We start from the raw sequence: 21,190 nt of genomic DNA on the forward strand, positions 1-21,190 counted from the left end.
TGTCTCAAAAAACCAAAAAAAAAAAAAAAAAATGCATTTCATAAAGTGCTATTATGGTCTACATTACCATGCCCAAGGTATTGACAGCTATATTATGATAAAAGAGTTGCTTTTTTAAGTTTATACCTAGTATATCAAAACAATATAAAAAGATGGTAAGTGTATCTCATACTAACTTCTATCTTTTCATAGTTGGATTCTAAGACATCCAGTTACTGTCAATGTTGTCACACCAGAAAACTGATGAGATGTTGTTTTTCCCTGCCCAACGTCCATCTTCCCCATGAGAGCATTTCAGTTTCTTAGCGTGGCCAATCTGTCCACAACATGTAGATTCATGGGGTATACACGGAGACGTGTCAGTGGGCATCTACCCCATCTATCATGACTGTTTAGGAACGTGCATGTAATCCCAAGCTGAGCATAACAATGAGTATTTTAGTTCTGTTGTGTTACTTGGCAAGAGGGTGTCAATCTAGTGGGATCAAAAAGCTGGCAGAATAGAAACCTCAAACTTCCAAAGTGGTCAATATTTTCCCTGAGAATAAAGTCAATTCGGAATATTAATGATAACAGTCATGGAAAGAATTCCTACTCTCACTTCTGCTGTGGTTTGAATCTGAATCGTTTTCTTACGTGTGTACGGCTGGCCGCTGACTTAATTCGGCTATGATGCCTCTGACCCATCAGTGGACTTAATAATTTGATGTCATTATTGACAGGTGGAAAAAACTGGGTGTGGCCTACTTAGGGGAAGCTGGTCCTTGGATGTGAGCAAAGAAGAGTTGATCTGCTCAGCCTGTGTGCCATGAGGTAGCCATCTGTTCCCCAATGGGCTTCCACCATGGTATTCTGCTTTCCCTTATAACTAGAAGGAATGAAGCCAACTGATTATGGGACTGAAAACTCTGAAACCATGCACCAAGATAAGTCCTTTCTCCTCTATTTTCTAGAGCATGTTTTTCAGTGACAAAAGTCTAACTAAATCGTGTCCTAAACATGTATTTACAACATACCAATGTAAAGAAGTTTGGTATATATTGTACTGAATATATACAGAAATGGCACAAGCAGGGTTTGAAACCAACTTTATGCCTTTGTCCCTCAGCCCATACACACTGTTGATAAAAAAATGAGAATTCATGGAGTGAGCCTGTTAAAAAGGGATTTTTTTTACATTTATAGTTTCATGTGTGTATACACATGTACTGTGGCATGTGTGGAGGTAAAATGACAGCTTGTGAGAGTCGGTTGTCCCCTTCAGGCATGTGGATTTTCAAGATGGGATTCAAATCCTCAGGCTCTGTAGTAGGCAAAGAGAGCAGCTTTACCCCACCGAGCCATCTCACCAGCCTTCTTAAAGATACTGAACATCTACGCCCAGATGGGAGGAGTTGTCTTGAATTCTTCACTTTGGTATATCAGCAAATTATTTTCAGTTTACCCCAAACAATCTGAGCTGGAGATCACTCTCTCTCTCTCTCTCTCTCTCTCTCCCTCCATCTGTCTCTGTCTCTCTCTCTCTCACACACACACATACACATGTGCATGCACACACACTCCACAGTGCATACGTGGTGGTCAGGAGACATCGTTCTTTCCTTCTATCATGTAGATTCTGGGGATCAAATTCAGAGTGTGTGAATCAGCAGCAGGTGCTTTTCCTCACTGGGTCATCTTGGCCAGCTCTGTTGCTTTATCTAGTGGGAACTCAGAGTCCTAAATAACAATTTGTGTCATTTCTTTCTATGAAAAAGAAGACAGTGCTGAGCTGCCTTACAAGGCTAAGGAATGTTGAAATAAGAAATGCATGTTCAAGACCGGGAATGAAATACATGTGAATATTGTCATCTATATTTGAAAATTGTATATTATCCTGAATTTTCAGTTTTTCACAACTAAGTTTTTTTTTTTTTTTTTTTTTTTTTTAGTTTTTTGAGACAGGGTTTCTCTGTAGCTTTGGAGCCTGTCCTGGCACTAGCTCTTATAGACCAGGCTGGCCTCGAACTCACAGAGATCCACTGCCTCTGCCTCCCGAGTGCTGGGATTAAAGGCGTGCGCCACCACCGCCCGGCCACAACTAAGTTTTATAAGAGAAAAAAGATAAATTTTAGATACATTCTTCTCAAACTGTGAAGCACCTCACCTAGCTTACACTAAATTGATGCTGCACTGACTCAACATTAGGTGAATGGACATCCCGAGTATGTTACTTTCCCTGTTCACTGCTATATCTCCAGCTGCATCAATATCTTAAGTGTTGAGTGAAATATGAACACAGACGGTCACTAGTCTACCACATCATATATTCATGTTTCTAGGTTTGTCCCTTAAAAACAATCTTTTAATATATTCTAATTAAGACTTGAGACTAACCAACACAAGCTAATTTGTTAATTTCCAGAAATATATATAATATATATTTTATAGTATATAAAGTACACTGATACTATTTAACATGCGAACTAATTAGATTCTAGCATATTGTAAAGGCACAAAATTGATACTATTCAAAGATAAGTGCTATTATTTTGGCAAAGTTATTAAAAACAGCACCAATATTCTCATATTATTTAACAAAGGGTTCATTTAGAGATTCTTCAGAGAGAAGTTACTTGACATGCATTGCTACTTTACCCTAGTACCCAAAAGACCTCCAGTATGTCACAAAATTACCAATACACTTGGTGAGACCAAAGATATAGACTTAGGAAATAGTGTTCTTCAGACTAGCTGTTCCATGGTCCCCAAACCTCGCTTCTAGGCTGCCTTAAGCACTTTTTTACCTTCTGAATATAAGAATTCAACTCTGAAGGGGTCTGCAACTAGGGGCTGAACCTCTTGAAAACTGGCTTCGGGAAAAAGTTCAGGTAGGAGCAAGACTCTAGAACCTGAAGTTTAACAAAACAGGGTCTTATGATGTTGGCTTATGACGTTCTGTCATTTCTGAAAATAAATGCATACTCATCTCAGAGTCTCAAAAATCGTTTATTTTTAGAGTTCGACCTTTTCTATGAAGAAGCATTCTTAGTCATTCTCAGTATTCATCTGACAAAAATTTCCCATTATTCTTGACATTAAAAAATTTAATAGATGATTTAAAAAAATAACCTGAACATTTATAAGATTCTCTCATATCATTTAGTTTCCAATGATTAGAATTTAGTGGCTCTTAGAAAAGAAGAGGACAGTGGCTGAGCAGCACATGCCTTTTCAAAGACACCTACATATGACATTGACGATGACTAATACCAAGGACACACAATACATTTTCCCTCAGAGGAAACAATTTGGTTTCTAAAGAGCATTTACTTCTGACATTTCAATTCCTGATTTCAGTGGCTGCACACTGTGCACTTCTATGCCACACTTAGGACAGGTAAAGTACATGTCAAATAGGAAGCTACTTTTAACACAGTAATAACAGAACACGTGGTCACATCCAATGGTGTGAGGCATTGTGGGCCACTCTCCACATAGGGCACATTCTTTGCCACTGCTGGCGAGTGCACTGTCACTAACAGTGCCGGTAAGGGGTATGCACCAGGAAGACAATTTGGCTTTCAACTTCTGGATATTGATGAGTGGTAATAGGAAAATCAGAAACTCAGCAAAACCGTGCCAGAGAAGTTCCCTATTCATGTACTCAAAGCCAACTTCGCGCATGTTCTGGGGCTTGCAAAATACAGAATGAATGCCAAGGAGGCGTTCTGTCAAAGTTGCAAACTTTCCCTTCTGCAGGAAAATCAAGAAGTTTATCAACTCACCTAATTTTATGAGTCCAACCACAAAATTCATGCACTGTTTGACTTTCCCGAAAGATGCTAAATGACGGTTTCGAAACAAATCATAACATCGTTCTTCTAACCATCTACCCCCAATGGTGCACACGGCGTAGCACAGTTTCTGATTTTTACTTGGTGGTTGGTATCTTGGGTTGGAAGAGAAATCATTTTTGTACTGAATATTCAGAACTGACTGCCCCACAGTGGCATTTCTGGAGTAGACGGTGAACCTCCATAGGAAAAGCCACAGGCATGCTTTCACTTCTGGTTCAAAGCGAGCTAAGAGGCCTGGCTTAAATCCATGAAAGCACTGAGTAAACTGGGTCCACACGAGCTGCTCCAGAGCCTTGTTCAGTTCAAGGGCATCCAGCTGACTGATCCTCAGCACTCTGTTCGCACTCTTCATCTTCTCCTCTCTGCCAGTCATGTCTTCTCTGGAACTGTCTAGGCAAAAGACAATTAGGGAACATCAAGCAACAGCAATCTTCTATTACTGCCTCAGCTGCTGGGGCTCACAGAGATGGGCTGTTTACAGTGGGAAAACAACAAACAATCTCTTCTTAATCAGAACCCCTCTTTTCTTCTTCCTTTATGTCTTGCTTCATGCCCCACCTGTTACCCCTTCTCAGCAAGGGACTCATGGGTAGCAGGTGAGAGAGAAGAGTGAGATGAGGAAGGACAGCCATTTTCTGATTGCAGAAATATACCTCTACCTAATACCCCTTGGTTGGATATTCTGTCAGATTAAAATCCTGAAACTAACAATGAGGCAGAGTAACACATCAAATGGAGAAGGATAATTTGCATAGACCACGGCAATAGACGGTTAAATCAAGACCACACTGTGATTTTCAGTGCTTTTATGGAATTCAAGGGTGTGTTTTTCAAGTAGTCACTTAATCTTTCTCAAATATACTTACATTTCACTAATGAAATACTAGGGTGTGTTTTGGATACGTACACTGTAAAGTACTTAATAAAAAGCATGAATAAAATACATACTATAATAATTTCATAGATGCACAAGTAAAGAAAGAGATGCTACAGGAGAATCAAAATAATAAGTGAATTCTAAAAAGTTAATTAATGTTAGTTCAGTAGTTCAGTAGGTATGCCTCAGAAGTAATTTACGATTTCTAACGCAGCAAAGAAAAGCCCATCACTACAGCAGTTGGTACACAGATCAGTGGAGATCTCTGACATCCTATGAATGAACCATCAAACTCGAGCCCAAACCCAAATTAGCTTTAGTGTCTAAGTGGGTCCTTTGCTTCACCTACTTTCCTATAGAATCTACACATGTGGAACTCTAGGAAGCTGAGGGTAAACTTGTGATTGCCATGTAATAGCAAAAATGGGGAGACTTTCTCACCAAATGCACATTCTAAGTTAGAAGATGAATAAATTCTGCAAACTTTTTGTACAGCATGGCTACTACAGTTACTAAGACGGCATGCATCTTTAAAGATGGCTATGATTGTGTCTACACACACATACACACACACACTCGATGAGCTGTAATGGATGTTTGTTTAATAGCGGTACTAATCTCACAATGTATACATATATGAGGTCATCATGTTATTTACTTCATATATCTAATCCTTTTCAATTGCATAATAATAAAGCTAAGGGAAAAATAAACACAGTAAAGTGAATTTTCAGCACATCAAACTTAAACATGATCTCAAGTCTTGGAGAGGCCCATAGCAGTAAAATCCAGAACCCAGGCTCACACTAAGGCATGGATCTTGGGTACATCAGCTGCTGCAGTGGGTCATGGGATCTGAAGCCAGGGTTGTGACCTTATCCTCCCTCCACCTTGGGAATTTCACCATGCAAAACATAGGCTAGAGACAAAAATGACCCTCCAATTCCCTTCAAATGTTATTATCTCATGAACTTTATTTAAAGGTAGACATTAAATGTTATCTATTAGATAGTAAAACAACTGAAAACATCCTAAAACATATTTGTACTTCTTGAAATGAGGACTATCTCTGACAACACAAGACATTTTCAAGAAGTGAATTTTAATGCTGCTCATGTGTCCTAGATTGAATTAGTGGCAGAGACCTTATGCTTAACAAGTTCAAACACAGGAAGCAAAATGAACCTTGAATAATACAGGTTGCTTGGTGACGACTTGCACTAAACCAGACATGAGGAATGACTCTCCTATAAAAAGGGCAATCTTCTTCTGAGGGAGCACTCACCTTTCCCCCTGTTCCTGTGGTCCCTTCTGGACTCAGCAGCCTACCCACAAGGCAGTGGAGAGCTCTCCTGCACGTTTGCTTCAAGAGATCCTCACTTCATACTTGCCGGGAGCTACAGTAAAGAAAGGGGGATTAAAAGGAGACAGAAGAGAGGCCTTTCCTCACTCACTAAAATAATCTAATCTAATCTATTGCCAATGAGTGTTAGCTCTTTGTCCAAAATATTTTTTTCTCACGCAGTCATCACTCTCCAACTGCTAGAACCCATTTCCTAAAGAAGTCTGGCCGCTCTCCCCTCCACTGGGATTAGTTCTAGTTGCTTTATCTCTTTTCTGACCCATCAGACACTGTCCACCCTGGAGTCATTCTGGAACACAAGTCTTTCCGAACAGGTGCCCCAGTTCCTTTTTAAAGCACCCCTGCCACTTCACAACATGTATTTTTTCTTCTTCTTCTGCTTGGTGCATGTGTCCCCATTCTTCAGCTGAAAAACCTAAGTACTGACTCAAGTACCATTTCCTCCTGGCTCTAACTTTGCTTGGATGCCCTTCTGGGGTTCCCTTAGCATCCCACTTTCCTTTTTTGGCCTCTATACTTTGGACACGATGTACTTTTTAATTGTCTATTTCCTCTACTATATGGTAAGCAATGATGCTAAGAATATTTGGGTATTACCAGAGTAGAATCGGGGCACCTAGTTCCTGTTACATAAAGACATTTTAAAATTGCTTGATAAATGGATAAATGAGCAGAATGAAAGCTTAGGATAACACACACAAATTCTATCTGCTAACTTTTAAAATGATTTCCAATTACCATAAAAACAGATTCTTATTTACTCAACCATGTTTGTGGTCCATCTGCTATTTATCAGCTGTGTTGGAGACTCTGATAGGTAGTAGAATGAGAGACAGTTGTGACCTAGGTTAAAAGAGGGGGACTGTAAGGGCATGCTATAGAAACAGGCAAACAGGTTTTCTAGGGGAAATTTAGGACGCTGTGCCTCTCCATCCACATTTCTGGAAACAGGTTCCTGGCAAGGAATGATCTAAGAAGGCCCTGAGAAGAAGCAGCAGTGTCAATACGGTTATGAAACTAAAAACAGTTAGGGAGAGGTGTTACAAAGAGCCAGAAGCACAAGAACAAGTAGAAAGCTGCAAAGGAAAGCAAGAAATGGATCCTAAAGACTCTAAGATAGAAGTTCCAGGAAGGTAACAGGATTCAGACAACACTCCTAAGTGAAAAGTTAATCAGGTTTGCTCTGTAGACACTTGCTTTGGCCACTCACAGAATAGATTCCTGCTGGCTCTGAGAAGGGCTGGAAGCACACTGACCATTTAACAGGCGGTTAGGTTGGTCTAGTGAGAAGTTAATGGTGGTGTAAGTTATAAACCTGTCAATGGGGACAAAGAAAAAGAATGTCGAAATCAAAAGTGGAGTGGGAGACCTCACACCATTTGACAAGAATTAAATAAAAATAATTGAGCAGAGTAAAAAATGACTGGATGGGGCCTTGGTGCTCTAACATGGGAAATACATGAATATATACAACCAGTTTTCAAAGTCAAAGGTTTCTATGAGATGCCTTGGTGGCTATCCTGTTAACATGGAACCGAGAGTTTGGGTGCAGATTTTTATAAGTCCAGGCATTTCTAATAAAATTTACCTAGTTAAACATTAAATGAGGAAGGCAGTGATACAAACTTCTGGTGGTCCATATCTCCTCACAGTAAATTCAGCATTCTCTATAACAAGAATCTGATTTTCATACTTTTCAATTGATAAAAGAGATATAAAAATGTATAAGAAAGATACATATCTCTTTGTGTATTCTACATACTCTATTCCTTCCATGTCTCTCTATTATAGTGGTTTTCAAATTTGAGAGCTTATCAGAGCCACTCACAGGATCTGTTAAATGCTTAGTTCCACTCTTAAGAATTCTGATTTACTAGATATGTAATGGGACCTCCACAGTTCATGTTTCTCATAAGTGCTCTAAAGATTTTGAGAACTTCTGGGTGAGTCAGTTTCAAAGATAAATTCATCTTTTTTTCCTTCCCATCATCTGTATGCCTCAATACTGCATGTTCTTCCTGTCATTCATTTCTAGCTGGTTTTCATCACTTCATCTATAAAAGCTGGTATAAACCTCACTGACTCAGCACGTCTTTTTCTATTAAGTAGTCCTTGTGAAATTCAAGGCCATTGTTGATTCCACAAAAATCCTGATCATTATTAGATCTTAGAATTCAGAGAAAAAGACATTTCCTGGCTCTCACATAAGGGTATCATACAAGTCCTAAAAAGAGAAGCAATCAAGTAAACAGAACTAGGTGATATTTTCCCTAACATTATATACTAACAGGAAAAACAAACTAGCACTATTTGACCAGCTAACACAAAGTTACATGGTTGCTTGCCCAATTCATTGCATACCTGCTCCCCAGTGCTGAACTGGAGAGGCAGCATTCCTAGTCAAGGAGCAGATGGATGGGATGTGACGCTTGCTTTACATGGTCAGTGTGCTAATTTACGTACCTCTAAAGACTAGGGTTGTTAGAGTTCCAGATTAGATGACATAAAATATCTTCATCTCGCCACTCTAGAATTCACCATGAAGACTGGCTGCTTACAGGAGCTGCTCATGAATGAACAACTGTGAAGCTGTATGAGATGGCGGAGAGAGGTAGCCAGTCAAAGCACTAGGTGAAAAGCTGGACAGTCAGGAAGATATGTCAGCCTCCAGTGCTTCACTGATACTTAGTGAGTTGTCAGGGAATAGTTTCTTAGACACATAATCTTTTTCAAAATCCTTCTTTCTAGAGAAATCATACTTGAGACCATGTAGGAAAGAGGAATTTTTAATGACTGCCAGGAAAGGAGACTTAAGACTTAACACAGTCTAACAGATCCAATATTTAACAATACTATAAAAAATTCTTTCTTATTCCTTCTGTTATAGTTTAACATTTTTTCTTTGCTTTTTTTCCTCCCTAGGGCTGGCCCCAGTGTAGATTAGGAACAGCTGGGCTCACTCTCCTCCCTTGGTAAGGCTCTTAGTAGACCAAAAGACTTATTATTAAACCGCTCCTCAGCCTTTGCTTCCCCAGATGAATAATTTGTTTCTCTGAGTTTTGTTTTAGAGTTTATTTCCAAGATTTTAATAGTTTTGTGCCTTGTTTTAGTCGTAAACCTAGAACAAACACTGTCCATTACACTCCACAGTTTGACATGGAGTGCCTCACCTATATTCTACACCCCCTTTCAGACAACTGTGGTGGATTGAGGACAGCAAAGTTAAACTTTCCTGGGCTCAAGTTCTAGCTCTGTCTCCTTCTTGCTATGTGATCAAAAAATTCATTAGCCTCAGACTCTTCTTCTGAAAAGAAATAACAGCAACTCCAATGGGTTGTTGAGATTAACCTAGATAATGCTAGGAAAGTGGCTTGAAACTCTAAAGAAGTCTTATTACCGCATCGTTTTATGGGCATAAAAGAAAAAGACTACAAGTTGATTTTGGCCAATCTGTTTGAAAAGACTGCAATCTTCATTATTACTCAAAATAATGCCTTAACCAGTGTCAAAAGAATTTGTTTACAGGAAATACTGACTACATCATTAACATGTAATCGTGGCAGAGAAACTGTAAACATAATATCACCATTACCTGTGCTTCTGTGAGAGGCAGGCAAGAAGGCCGACATAAGGCTTATTGACATACAGTTTGCCTCTCGTCTGGAAGATCACATAAGAGGACTGCTAGAGAATCGGGTTGGGTTCCATCATTACTAACACACTCATCAATTTAACCCCATCAACGCGGTTGGGACTGTGACTAGGAAATGAAGAAACCTCAGGAACACATGGTACTAACTGCTTTGGGGGTACTTTGTCCCATAGGGCAGGGCACAGACAGTTCAAGTACTTAATCCTTGGTTTATCAACAAAATAGTATATTCAGTTCTTCCTCTTGCCCAACTCCACCCAGTCCCTATTCTGGCAGGAACAGATCTTTCAGAATACTAGCTTTAGACAAGAGCAGTGCCCAGGAGAGGAAACTGATGAAATAAATATAATTGGAAGTTCAATTAATCTGATTATAGAATCCTCTTCCTTCCACTGCAGCATAATAAGATTTGTCCCGTAATAGGCGTGAAGTACAGAAAAATGCCATAAATGCCTTTAAATCACATAAAATCATTCTCAACATAATGGAAGTAGTCTGTGTTTTAGTGACTTCTAATTCTCTGACAAATACTTATTCAATTTAACTAATATTCATTGGGCATATAAATGCCAGGCAATCTCCTAGGTAGCAGGGATTTGATCTAAATATTTATTATCAGTGGACTCCCCCCTCCTTTTCCCCACGTGTTTAATACAAGAGAGTTTTAGTAAATCAGAACTGGCCATGGATCCCTGAATCAACGAAAGGATCTCAAAATGTGAAAATACTGAACAGGGACACAAAACTCCTCAGAGGAAAAGAGAAGTATCTGTCTTACTTAGGACAAAGGAACAGGCTGTGAAAAAAGCTTGAGATGTGAACTGGCTATGGTCTCGCTGGGACTCCTGGAGATGCATTTCAGCAGGAGCTGCTGGAATGTAGCCTTGGTTAGTTAATCAGTGTGTTTTCATGTCACCTGGCTGCAAAGAGGTAAGTCATCTGCTATGATGGAGGCAGAGGGGCCTTCCACAAGAGATGAACCGAGGACTAGGCCACATTGGACAAAGCACCTAGGCTGTTAGGGATGCTGCAAAGATGCTGTAGGCATGATGATCACCCAGAAGTGACATAAAAGAGTGTACATTTCAGAAGGTCAGCCTGATAACAGAATTCCCTGAGCTAGAGGAAAACTGCTGCTCAAGAGAACAGTTCCAGGACTAAGTTTGGAAAACATAATTTATTTTCAATTAAAACTTTGCAAATAAAAAGAAGATATTAATGACATTTTTGGATAAATAAATTTCTACTACTTTCGGTAAGTAGTTTCTAGGCTCCTTTTACAGTGATTACCAATACCAAGGCTCAACCACTGGTCAGTCCATAGGTTCTTTACTTTCAGTTTAGGTAAGCTTTATACTTCAATGTTTTGGGGTTCTTTTAAACTGGTACTAAGTTTTATAAAGGTTGGCTCAAAGTTAAAAGGTTCAAAAAATAAAAGTCAATCTGTCAATCTTTTTGCTCCTGAAAACTAAAATTATTCTCAATTAAAATAATAATAGATTGATATTTTTCAAAATGCCCAGGCAAGTTTCATCCTATTCCACCTTTTAATACCCAACCTGATACTTTTCTCCCTCACTTTCTAAATCATGATAAACTTAAAAAATATTTATTATCCAAGCAAATAGTCACATTAAAGTGATTAAAATTATAATCTGTGATATGCATTTTAACATTAGAGACAGATTCTAGTACTTTAAGCATACATGGGAAAGATGCTAAAGGCAAAGTTAAGAGCAACTAAAAAGTCTAATACCTAATAGTGTTAAGGGAATTAAAACTAAGTTGTCAAATAAATATGTTTAAGACTAAATGACCCAGCACTAAGAACTGCTAAAAGGGTCCCGGGATGAAATTTTATCAGGGGGCATGACACACTGCTTTCCTTTCAGATTAAAAAAAAAAAAAAAAAAAAAAAAAAAAAAATTCCTGTAAATAGGTTTTGGAAGAGCAGCAACATATAACCCATGCCTTAAATGACTCCTGTTTTCTTTTTTATTTTCACTGCCAAAAATAAAACCTTTATCATCAACATCACATTAAAAAAACATAACAAATGATTTTATCTCATTGAGGAAGAAGGAAATTTTCGGGAAGTACTTTAAAGCTTTTATTGAGTGTGGTGCAAATTTTGAATGAATATATTTTATTTAAAAACACGTTATTGACAGAAATCTATCAATAATAATGTGGGTATTGTCAAGAGCCTGTCAATATTAATGTAATTATGATTAAGAGGATAACATGGATTTTAGCTATAATACCAAGTAACATCTCCTCCAATACTGCTATCAATATACACATTATTATTGACCTGTTCTGGGACTCTCAGTACTAGATGTATTACCATTAAACATGTTTGTCAATGCATACTGCCTACAGAAATTCTACATTTAAATTTACAGGCCTGTAAACTTTGTCAGCAGAAACCTCTGAATTCCGATTAATCTCTAAGTTACCATACATGCCCACTTCCCCTGCCAGGTTCTTTTGCATCTTAGCAACAGGGAACACAGCCTTCGTAGGACAAAGTCACTGCTATCCTATCCTAGGAATTCTACTGATCAAAATGGATGGAACTGTAACTCCATTTTATTTCTTTCTATGTTTCTAAAAGTTTTAGGCTAAAACTTCATACCTGGAGGTTATATGAATAATCTCTAATCGTATATCTTAAGTTTTGAATCTATGTTCTACTACTTTATCTTCTTTGTGTAGTCAGATTTACTGTCCATTGTACTGAAATCAATACTAGCAAATGGAACATGAATCAGAAAGGGACTTACTGGATTCCCAGAGAACACTACAAACATAGGTAAAGCTATGCTGAGATACATTATAACACCCTGACCTCTAGCACCCTGAACAGGCCTAAAACCCCAAAATTTGTAAGTTCAAATCCCACTTCTGCCGAACTTGCTACATGAATTACTCTTATTCTGTTGTTACTCCCTCTGTCAAAGAAAGATTCAGTTTCAATATTTCATAGAGAAACAATGTGATAAATCACAATAATACTCATTTGGATACAAACAAGATAGATACAAGAAGTTTTCAAACTGTGGACATTAGGTCTCCAAATTCTCTAGCTTGAACACAGATCTTATAAAAATTCTAGTATTTTCTTAACTTTTCTAAAATTGTACAATGATAAAAACAGTACAGAGTTCTCAAAAAGGAGAACAGGGACAAGCTTTGTACCAGAGGGGGGAAAATGTATTTTATTCCCATTTGGAAAGAGGAAGAAACTAAAAGCAAATGGTAGATTTTTCAAGACTAGAATTGATCTTACACACATATACCCAAAACAAACAAACATACTCACCCCCAAGGTCTTGCTTAGTTTAGCTACTGTTTACTTGTTTCAGTATCTAAAGTTAACCAAACGCTATTTTAAACCTTAAAACAAAGTTTCCAACACCTTAACCTAGCCTCGCCCACTTAATAAAAAGAAAGCAGCAAGGTTTGCATAGTCTTGTCTTTTAGAAACCTGCTTTTTCTGCATCATACAGAGAGTATGCAGCAACACCAAAAAGATGTTTGAGTGCACACCAGAGGAACAAAGAAACTACGAACAAGTCATTTTACTATACCACATTCTTCATTAACTGGAGAAACAAGTAATTGTAAACAAAACTGGTAATTTACAGGAAGTGTTATAGCAAAGCTTGGAAGGAGGAGGAAACTGGGACAAACCAAACAGCCCCTTCCAATGGAAGACACGGTGAGAGTGAGCACTGATGCTGGAGAATGCTGAAGAAGGAGCGGGATACAGGATAAAGACAGAGCAAGGGAAAAAATAACAAATGGGACACAAAGATTAGTAACTACAGTTGAGTCACAGGGCTACAAGTGGCAGAGCCTTGTTCTGTACTTGTGCCCTCTAAGGACAAGGTGACAATGGCCTGGAAGTATAAATACTTTCAGGTGGCACCAGAGGACACAGAAGAAATTATTTTCAAAGTCTAAGTATTAAGTGCAGGGATTCCAACTAAGGAAAACCTACAATCCAAGCGTGCACAAACATCCAGATAAAATACCTGAAGAAATGGCTTCAAATCATTCTATATTTTTTAAAAATCAAACTGCTTAAGAGAATTTCAGATCATTTGAAAATTATTATAACAAAGATTTAATTGCAATTTTTATAGCAAAAAAGAATGAGAAAATATCCTCAAAGAGGTATCAATCATAGAACAGAACAAATTACGATATGATACATAATTGTACCATATACTTTTTCCTTTATATTGTGTCCTGAAACCATTATAATATAGTAGCTGTTATAATCTCTACTCTAAATAAAAAAAAAAAATTAAGATGAAGGTAACAGTAAATTTCTGGTAATCACTACAAAATTGCAACACACACAAACTTAGAATGGGTGGGTAGTTGCTGAGCTTGAAGCAAATGTAATTCCACAAAATGAAAAGCGAATTTTTGCTCCTAGGAATCATTCAAAATACCAAATTCATAACCAAGCTTTCAGAAGTACAGATGGAGAAAAAAATTAAAGGAATGTGGTAAATCACCCATGCTCTCATCCACATTCCCTCCCCCTATACATGCGGTCAGAGAATCAGCCAAAGGGATTGAATGTCAAACCTAAACAAAGAGACTTATATGGGTGAAAAATGTGGCATGATCATTTATTATGAATACAGATTTATGTGTATGGTAGATGTCATGCCAACTCATCCAGTGAACACAGGGGTTGCACGTGATAGAGACAGAATTACTTTTCAGCTCCTGGCTTTTGTGTTTTAATAAGAAAGAAAAGACAACTTGGATGGTATTTTATCTTACTTTGCTCACTCAGGAAAGAAATCTGAGCTCTGATAAAAGGAATACATATTAAACAGAGTAAAAAAATAATGTAGAAAGGGACTTTCTGACTGTATTGAAGGAAATAGGCTGGAGAGACAAAAAAGCCACACTAGCAAGGCAAGAGGATATATAATCCTTGTCCCTATCTCTAATACCATGTATAAAAAGCACAGTATTGTGTTAAAAGGGACAGTGACAGGCTCACAGTCAAGGGGAAATGGAACGGTAGAGGCTTCTCTTCCAAGGTTTCTCTCACATTCTGAAGAAATAAAAGCGGGGCAGCCTCCTTCACAGAAAAGAGAGAGGAACATGTATCCTGTATTCTGGTTGCACAACTGGGGGAGGGGGGGGCAATCTTAAATGAATTTTGCTTCAGACATAAAATCTGACATGGCTCACAGTTCGAAAATTACTTTATTGCCCTGAGGAACAAATGGTGCTAGATTTCTAGTCTTACTAGAGAAGTGATGACCAGCAAGACTGCACGTAACTTTAAGGCTAATTCAGCAACTGAATTAGTCAAACAAAATTATGGCAAGGACTTTACGACCAATCGATTAAGCAAAGCATGAATTACAGTTAAAAAACAAGACTATCTGAGAGGAAGAGAAACCAGGAATGATGACCCATCATAAAGACAAAACTAAACTTGAAACAAGTATTTCATAAACACAAAGCAGCATTACCATGTTTGCAGCTTTTAGAAACTAGGAATATTTAATTTTAGAAAGCCAGAATGACCAAGTGAATGCCTACTGAATACAAGCATTCAATTGTCCTAAGAAAGAGAATTTTTACGTGCAAAGGAAAGGCAGATCATCTGGTCCAAGATATGAATTAAACTTTAACAGGGACACTGTTATAAAAGAAGACATAAATAGCTGTGCTTGTTAAACTACAGCTGACAGTCGGATTGCTTTGTCTCTCCTCTGCATGGCTCCAGGAAATTTCTACAAAAGTTCTTTTATGGAACAATTTTCAAACCACAGATTGAGTGCTACCTCTAATTACTAAAGAGGAGAATTAGGCCAAAAGGTAAAATTGGGCAGGGGCAAACTATAATCAGGACTAGAACCTAATTCTTTTCATTTTAGTGGTCTATTATGTTCTGTTATTTTACTTTTTAAAGAAAAAAAAATGAGGTTCCTTTTTTCTAAGTAATTCTGCTGACTCCTTTTTCAAATCCCCTGGCTCATGGTCTTTCAACTGTAATCGTTCTGGATACAAGTAATTGGTAATACAAAAGAGATCAAGTCAGTAAAAAGAAAGAAAAAAGAAAAGTCAGCCACTTCAAATTCATTCTGTTCAGGTTTATCTAAAGGCCACACATTCCTGGAAGGTGTTTTGACTACAAACTGGTAAGGGGGGGTTGGGGTTGGGGTTCGGGCTCTTAAGTCATCCCGTAATTACAAAAACTTGTCAACATGAAAAGCTGGTAAAGGGTGCCATAAAAAATCTGAAGGTGATAGACTGGAAATTTTTCAGTCCGTGAAGTCTTTTTGCTAAGTATCTGGTGTGTGGAAAATGGCATGTAAATAAATTAGTGAACCAACGACTTTTAAGGATCCCAAAAGAAAAACAGAAATGATTATCACATTCCTTTTATCAAACCAATGAATTTCAATATATTCTACAAGCTATTTCATAAGAAAACCTTTTTTTTGGTATCTGAGCACAGATACCAAAAATGAGTTTAAGTGAATGGGCTCTCAAAAAGGTCGAAACTCCAACACACTAAAATACAAAATCTTTTTCATGTACATTCTGATTATGAACCCCGAGAGATTTTTAAATCTGAGTTTAAGAAGCCTAGGTACTAGGGCGTGGAGGTGATTTGGGGGCTGTCTGAAAAGTCGCATCGGGGAAAGCAGTAGCTCGCTCCTAGCATTGTCGCTCTGTTTGTGTGACAGCGCTACACCAGGGGGGGAAACTAGGAGTCTGCATTTGTTTTATTGCCTTTCCGGAAACCAAGAGACACACTGGCTCCTTCCAGAGAGACGGGAGGCAGAGCGGCCTGCAGCCCAGGCAGGCGACCGTCGCATGGCCGTCCTCCGAGACTGCCGGGCCCGCAGGCCGGGCGGCAAGGCTGCGCTCCGGGCGGACACTGACCTGCGGGGTCTGCGGAACCTTTCCTCAAACATTCTCGGGCAAGCTGAGCTTTGCCAGCCGAAGCTGCAGCAGCCTCGCTTCCGGGATTCGCCGGCTTCCGGAACGACGGAAGACCCGGAAGTGGCTGAAGAAGAGACACCGAGCAGAAAACGGCTTCCCGGGTCTGCGGCGAGCCGGCGAGGGCCCGGCCACGGAAAATGCCGAGGAGCCGAGAAGCCGAAGGGCCGAAGGGCCGAACGGCCGAGTAGCCGAAGAGGACGGTCCTCGCTCTGGGATTGGTCGGCTAAGCTGCGTCTGCTTGGCAGAAGAGTCACGAAGCGGTCAGCGCGGGGTCGCGGCCCAGCGTGAAGAGGCTTCCGTGTCGAGGCCCGGCGGGACGCCTGGGCTCTGCGGGCGGGCTCAGGGCCGCCGGACCAGCGCCGCCGGGTGGTGGTGGCGCGCCTGCGCACCCGAGAGCAGAGGGACGACCTTGTGAGGAGGACGCCCTCTCCTCCTGGTGGGTGTCCTGTCGACCGTCTCCCCAGATGTGAGGCCCTGCCCTGGGTCCCCCCCATCAGGTAGCTCCTCTGAGCAAGGGTTGCAAGCCGCCCGCTGTGTGGGGTGCAACCCCGGCGACAAGGAGCAGGAATGACCTTGACCGGTGGCTTGGTTGGAAGGTTCTTAGGAAGTCAAGTAGAGAGCCCTACTCAGAGGAACCCTATTGGTCCTTTCAATGCTTGCAACCCCGCACCCACCCTACACCAGCTGCACTCAGGCTGGTGAGAGCAGTGGTACAAGAATACGATTCTTCCTCCATCCCAAACCCTCTCCATGTATTTTATTTCTGTAATTGCTCTGTACAACAGAGAGTTCTTATTCAAACTGTGAAACATGGACAAAGTATAGGAAAAAAAGAATATGGAACCCTGGTACCATTCATTCCGCACAAGACAGTTTGCTGTCACTTAACACCTAGTGTAACTTCTGTTCATTAAGGACATCTTGGGAGCAAAATAGGCTGGGGAAGAGAGAAGGCCGACTTGAAACACACTCCTTTTATGCTACCAAGTGACCCAACAATGTAGATGACACAAGTTGGTAGCATGTGGAGTTCAGATAGGGACAGGAGGAAAGTATCTCAAAATGCAGCCTATGAACCCCATGGTGGCCACTAGCTTCTTGTGACTAGTTTAAAATACAGACTGTTCTGTAAGGGCATGATTCTAAGACATATCAAAAAGGGATACGAAAAGCTCATCAATTTTAGGTATTGATCATTATATTGAAAGTGTTCCAAATTTTTAAAATTACATAATATAGTTCCCATTATCTTTCTGTTGGACAGTGTTGTTCAAAAGATTAGATTCTCTTTGAAGAGCAGGTGGTTGACTTGGTAGTGTACGAAGATGTCCATGTTGCCCTTCTTAGGTAGCCTACTGTGATTCACTTAATTTTTGTTTCCTTTGGAAGCTGTTTTTTTTTCCTATGTAGCCATGGTTGGCCCCAATAGCATTTCTGTCTCAGCTAAGTGCTAAGATGACAGCTGATGTTATCCTGCCTGGTTTCACTTGGTTTTTATGAGAAAGATAAAGGTGAAATTAAAAAAGAGGGGGACAGGGAGAGGGCTCAGAAACTTGAAGGTACTTTCTGGCAAGTAGGAGAGTCAAACTGGATCCCAGAGACTCACATGATGGAAAGAGCACCTCCTCTTGAGTTGTTCACAGTGTTTGTCCCATAAACACATGTGCACACACGCTAATCAATTACATATAAACACACACACACGATAAACAACTACATATAAACACACATACACACACACAAACACTGACGAAAATGGGTAGAGAAGACATTTTCAGTAAGCCTCTACAGTTCAAAGAGTTTTAATAGGTTTATGAACATCACAATATCTTAATAATAAAGATCCCAACTTCCCAGGAAATTTGAATTATGTTAGATGACTCTTAAGAAAGCAGGAAGCAAGCATAGTGTTTAAATTTCTGCAGAAAATATTTAAAATAATTTCTGTATTCTCAGTATGGGTACTTCTTACTTTGCTTGTTTTTACAGTGAACTAGTAGTTCCAGAAACTTTGTTTCCAGTATTTTAAAACTTGCCTTAAAAGCATATCCATTCACTTATTGAACAAAATTCTGGGCCAAAAAGCTAGGCAGTGTTAATGAGAATACAAGTCAAAGAGTAGACAGACATGGCCTTTATTTCTTGGAGCTAATAAGGATCAAGTCAGTGACTATGTAGATAATAAGCAAGGCATAGTGGTTTCTGCTTTTGTAAATGAAACACATTAATATTTTAAGCCAGGAATTTATTCATACAGATGTTCTAAAAGTTTTGTGAAGACTTGACTGTGGTCTTTTAAAAAGTATGAACAAATTAATATAATTCAGTCATTTACCATGAGAGTTTAAAGAAGAAAAATTGATTATTCTTTTACCTTTAAGTACAATGAAAATATTAAATTATAATTGCATCTTATATCTTCCGTTTGCCTTTTAGTGACTTTTAGATTCTAAAGAATTTAACAATAAAAATGTTAAGAACACATTGATTTATGCCTCTAACATATTTTAAAATTGCTGACTTTAAGAAGTTAAATTTATATTAGCATAATACATTATTCTTAAATCAATATGATTGGGTTTTTAAAGAAAAAGTTGATCTTACAATCTTGTTATTTTACTATTGCTGCTGTAATGAATTACCACAAAGTTATCACCTCAAAACAACCCTTATTTATTATTTTTTTATTTTATATTTCCAGTGGACTATACTCAAGGTGTGCACAGGCCCTGCTTTTCCCCTGAAAGCTCAGTGAAGGAATCTGGAGCTTTTCTTCATCAAAGGATTAACTGTTTGCCAAATTTAGCTTCTTGCTCCTGTCATGTTGACATTTCTTTTATCCTTTCTTTTCTTTTTTGCTCCTTGACTGTTGTGAGCAGAAGAGTGTGGAATGGTCTGGAGACCACCCACAATCTCCATGCTGGGGCTGTCTTCCTCCATCTTCTAGTTAGCATCAGGCGGATGACACCCTCTGCTCCTCTGTACTCTCCTTTCCATCCTTACATCTCAAATCACTGTTTTTTAGGAAAATCCATTTGATTATGTTGCCTCTCATTGTCAAGTCTGTGACTTTAATAACATTAACAAAGTCCCTTTTATCATGGTAAAGTAACATATTCCCAGGTTGTGGCACTTGGAACTCTTTTCAGACTCTAGTTGCCCCTAAGCTAATGCCCAAACTCTTTAGGACAACAGACACTGTTTTGACCGTTCCTTGCCTGCTGTTTAAACAACATCCCCTAAATTTCTCGCATTTATGGTCTGCTGTTGACATTCCCTGAAGGTCTGTTGCCTAAAGGGCTGTGAAGGGGTAATGGCACTTTGGGTTCCTGGTACCTTCTAATATCACTCTTTAAACCTTACTTCCTGGGTGACTATTTACTAGCTTTGCTTTATTCTTATCTCCATTATTTCAGATGTGTCCTACCAAGCTGATGGCCTTTAGCTTTACCACATGACAAGTGTACTCTTCCTTGTTTGCCACAGTAGTCTTTCTAAAATACTAAACTCCATAAAGCCCTCCTTCTTCGAACCATGAAGTGCTGCTCTCCTTGTCAGTTCTTCCAAATATAAAGCAGTTCCCCTCCTCTTGGCACGAGTTACATGCTGGTAGTATAGTGTGTAAGATGTTAAGCAAGTATTTATTTATACATGTTATTTCCTCATATAAATTGTGAATTTGTTTGCGAATAAGACCATAGAGGTGGCTTTGCTTGAGTCTATTTTATTTAAAATATATTAATACTTATTTATATTACTTTGTCATACTGTAAATTATTTACTCTTTTGTGTCATCACTAATCTATGAACTCTATTTCTCTTTCTCTATGTGTCTATTTTCACAAGAGACAGTAAGTAATTGGTGAATAAATAAATTGGGAAGAATGATACAGAATACTTAGTTTGTTCAGTTGCTTAAGTCAAAAAAGTTAATGAAGTGAATTTTGGAGAAAATATGTGTGTATATTTATATGTATATATAGTTACTTTATTATCATAATTTTGTTTAAATTATTAAAGAAACATAGCTAGTGTTTTGAAGTATGAATTGTGGAATTAGAGCACTTAAATCTTTCCCTTGTCTCTTATAAAACTGTGTGATCTTAGGCAGGTTTTTTGACTCTATCATCTTAAAACAGAATGGTAATAATAACTTCCTTTTATGGTTAAATAAGTAAATGAATGATTTAATAAAATATTTGTAACTGTATTCCACAGTCAATGTTCTATAAATATTTGTTAAATAAAAATGGTATTTTCTATTCTTTCTGCTTTTGATGATAAGTAATGATTTTATAATACAATATATTTTTTTAAAAATAGCTCATGGCTTACAATTGGTTGTTGAAGTACAATTTCTTTACCTTTAATGATCTATAATACTTTACATCGTATAATGACCCTCTATCCTCATTAAGTACTTGTATATACTTTTTCTCACTAGGAGTTGGCATATGTTCCCT

The 21,190-nt window shown here is 38.6% G+C and overlaps 1 protein-coding gene across 3 annotated transcripts; it reads right to left on the reverse strand.

Moving 5' to 3' along the window:
- Positions 1-2,038: 2,038 nt before the first annotated feature.
- Pex2 (peroxisomal biogenesis factor 2) lies at positions 2,039-16,965 on the reverse strand. Of its 3 annotated transcripts, XM_057790615.1 has the most exons (4): positions 16,668-16,964; positions 6,818-6,922; positions 6,002-6,113; positions 2,039-4,229 (listed from the first exon to the last, which is right to left on the reverse strand). In XM_057790615.1, the coding sequence occupies exon 4, from the start codon at positions 4,210-4,212 to the stop codon at positions 3,298-3,300; it is 915 nt and encodes a 304-aa protein (XP_057646598.1). In that variant the 5' UTR covers positions 4,213-4,229; positions 6,002-6,113; positions 6,818-6,922; positions 16,668-16,964; the 3' UTR covers positions 2,039-3,297. The 3 variants fall into 3 exon arrangements, with proteins under 3 accessions (XP_057646598.1, XP_057646599.1, XP_057646597.1); XM_057790616.1 differs by lacking the exon at positions 6,818-6,922 and having other exon boundaries at positions 2,039-4,225; positions 16,668-16,965; XM_057790614.1 differs by lacking the exon at positions 6,818-6,922.
- Positions 16,966-21,190: the final 4,225 nt, after the last annotated feature.

This window comes from Chionomys nivalis, chromosome 16, assembly GCF_950005125.1.
Source record: "Chionomys nivalis chromosome 16, mChiNiv1.1, whole genome shotgun sequence".
Taxonomy (NCBI): Eukaryota; Metazoa; Chordata; class Mammalia; order Rodentia; family Cricetidae; genus Chionomys; species Chionomys nivalis.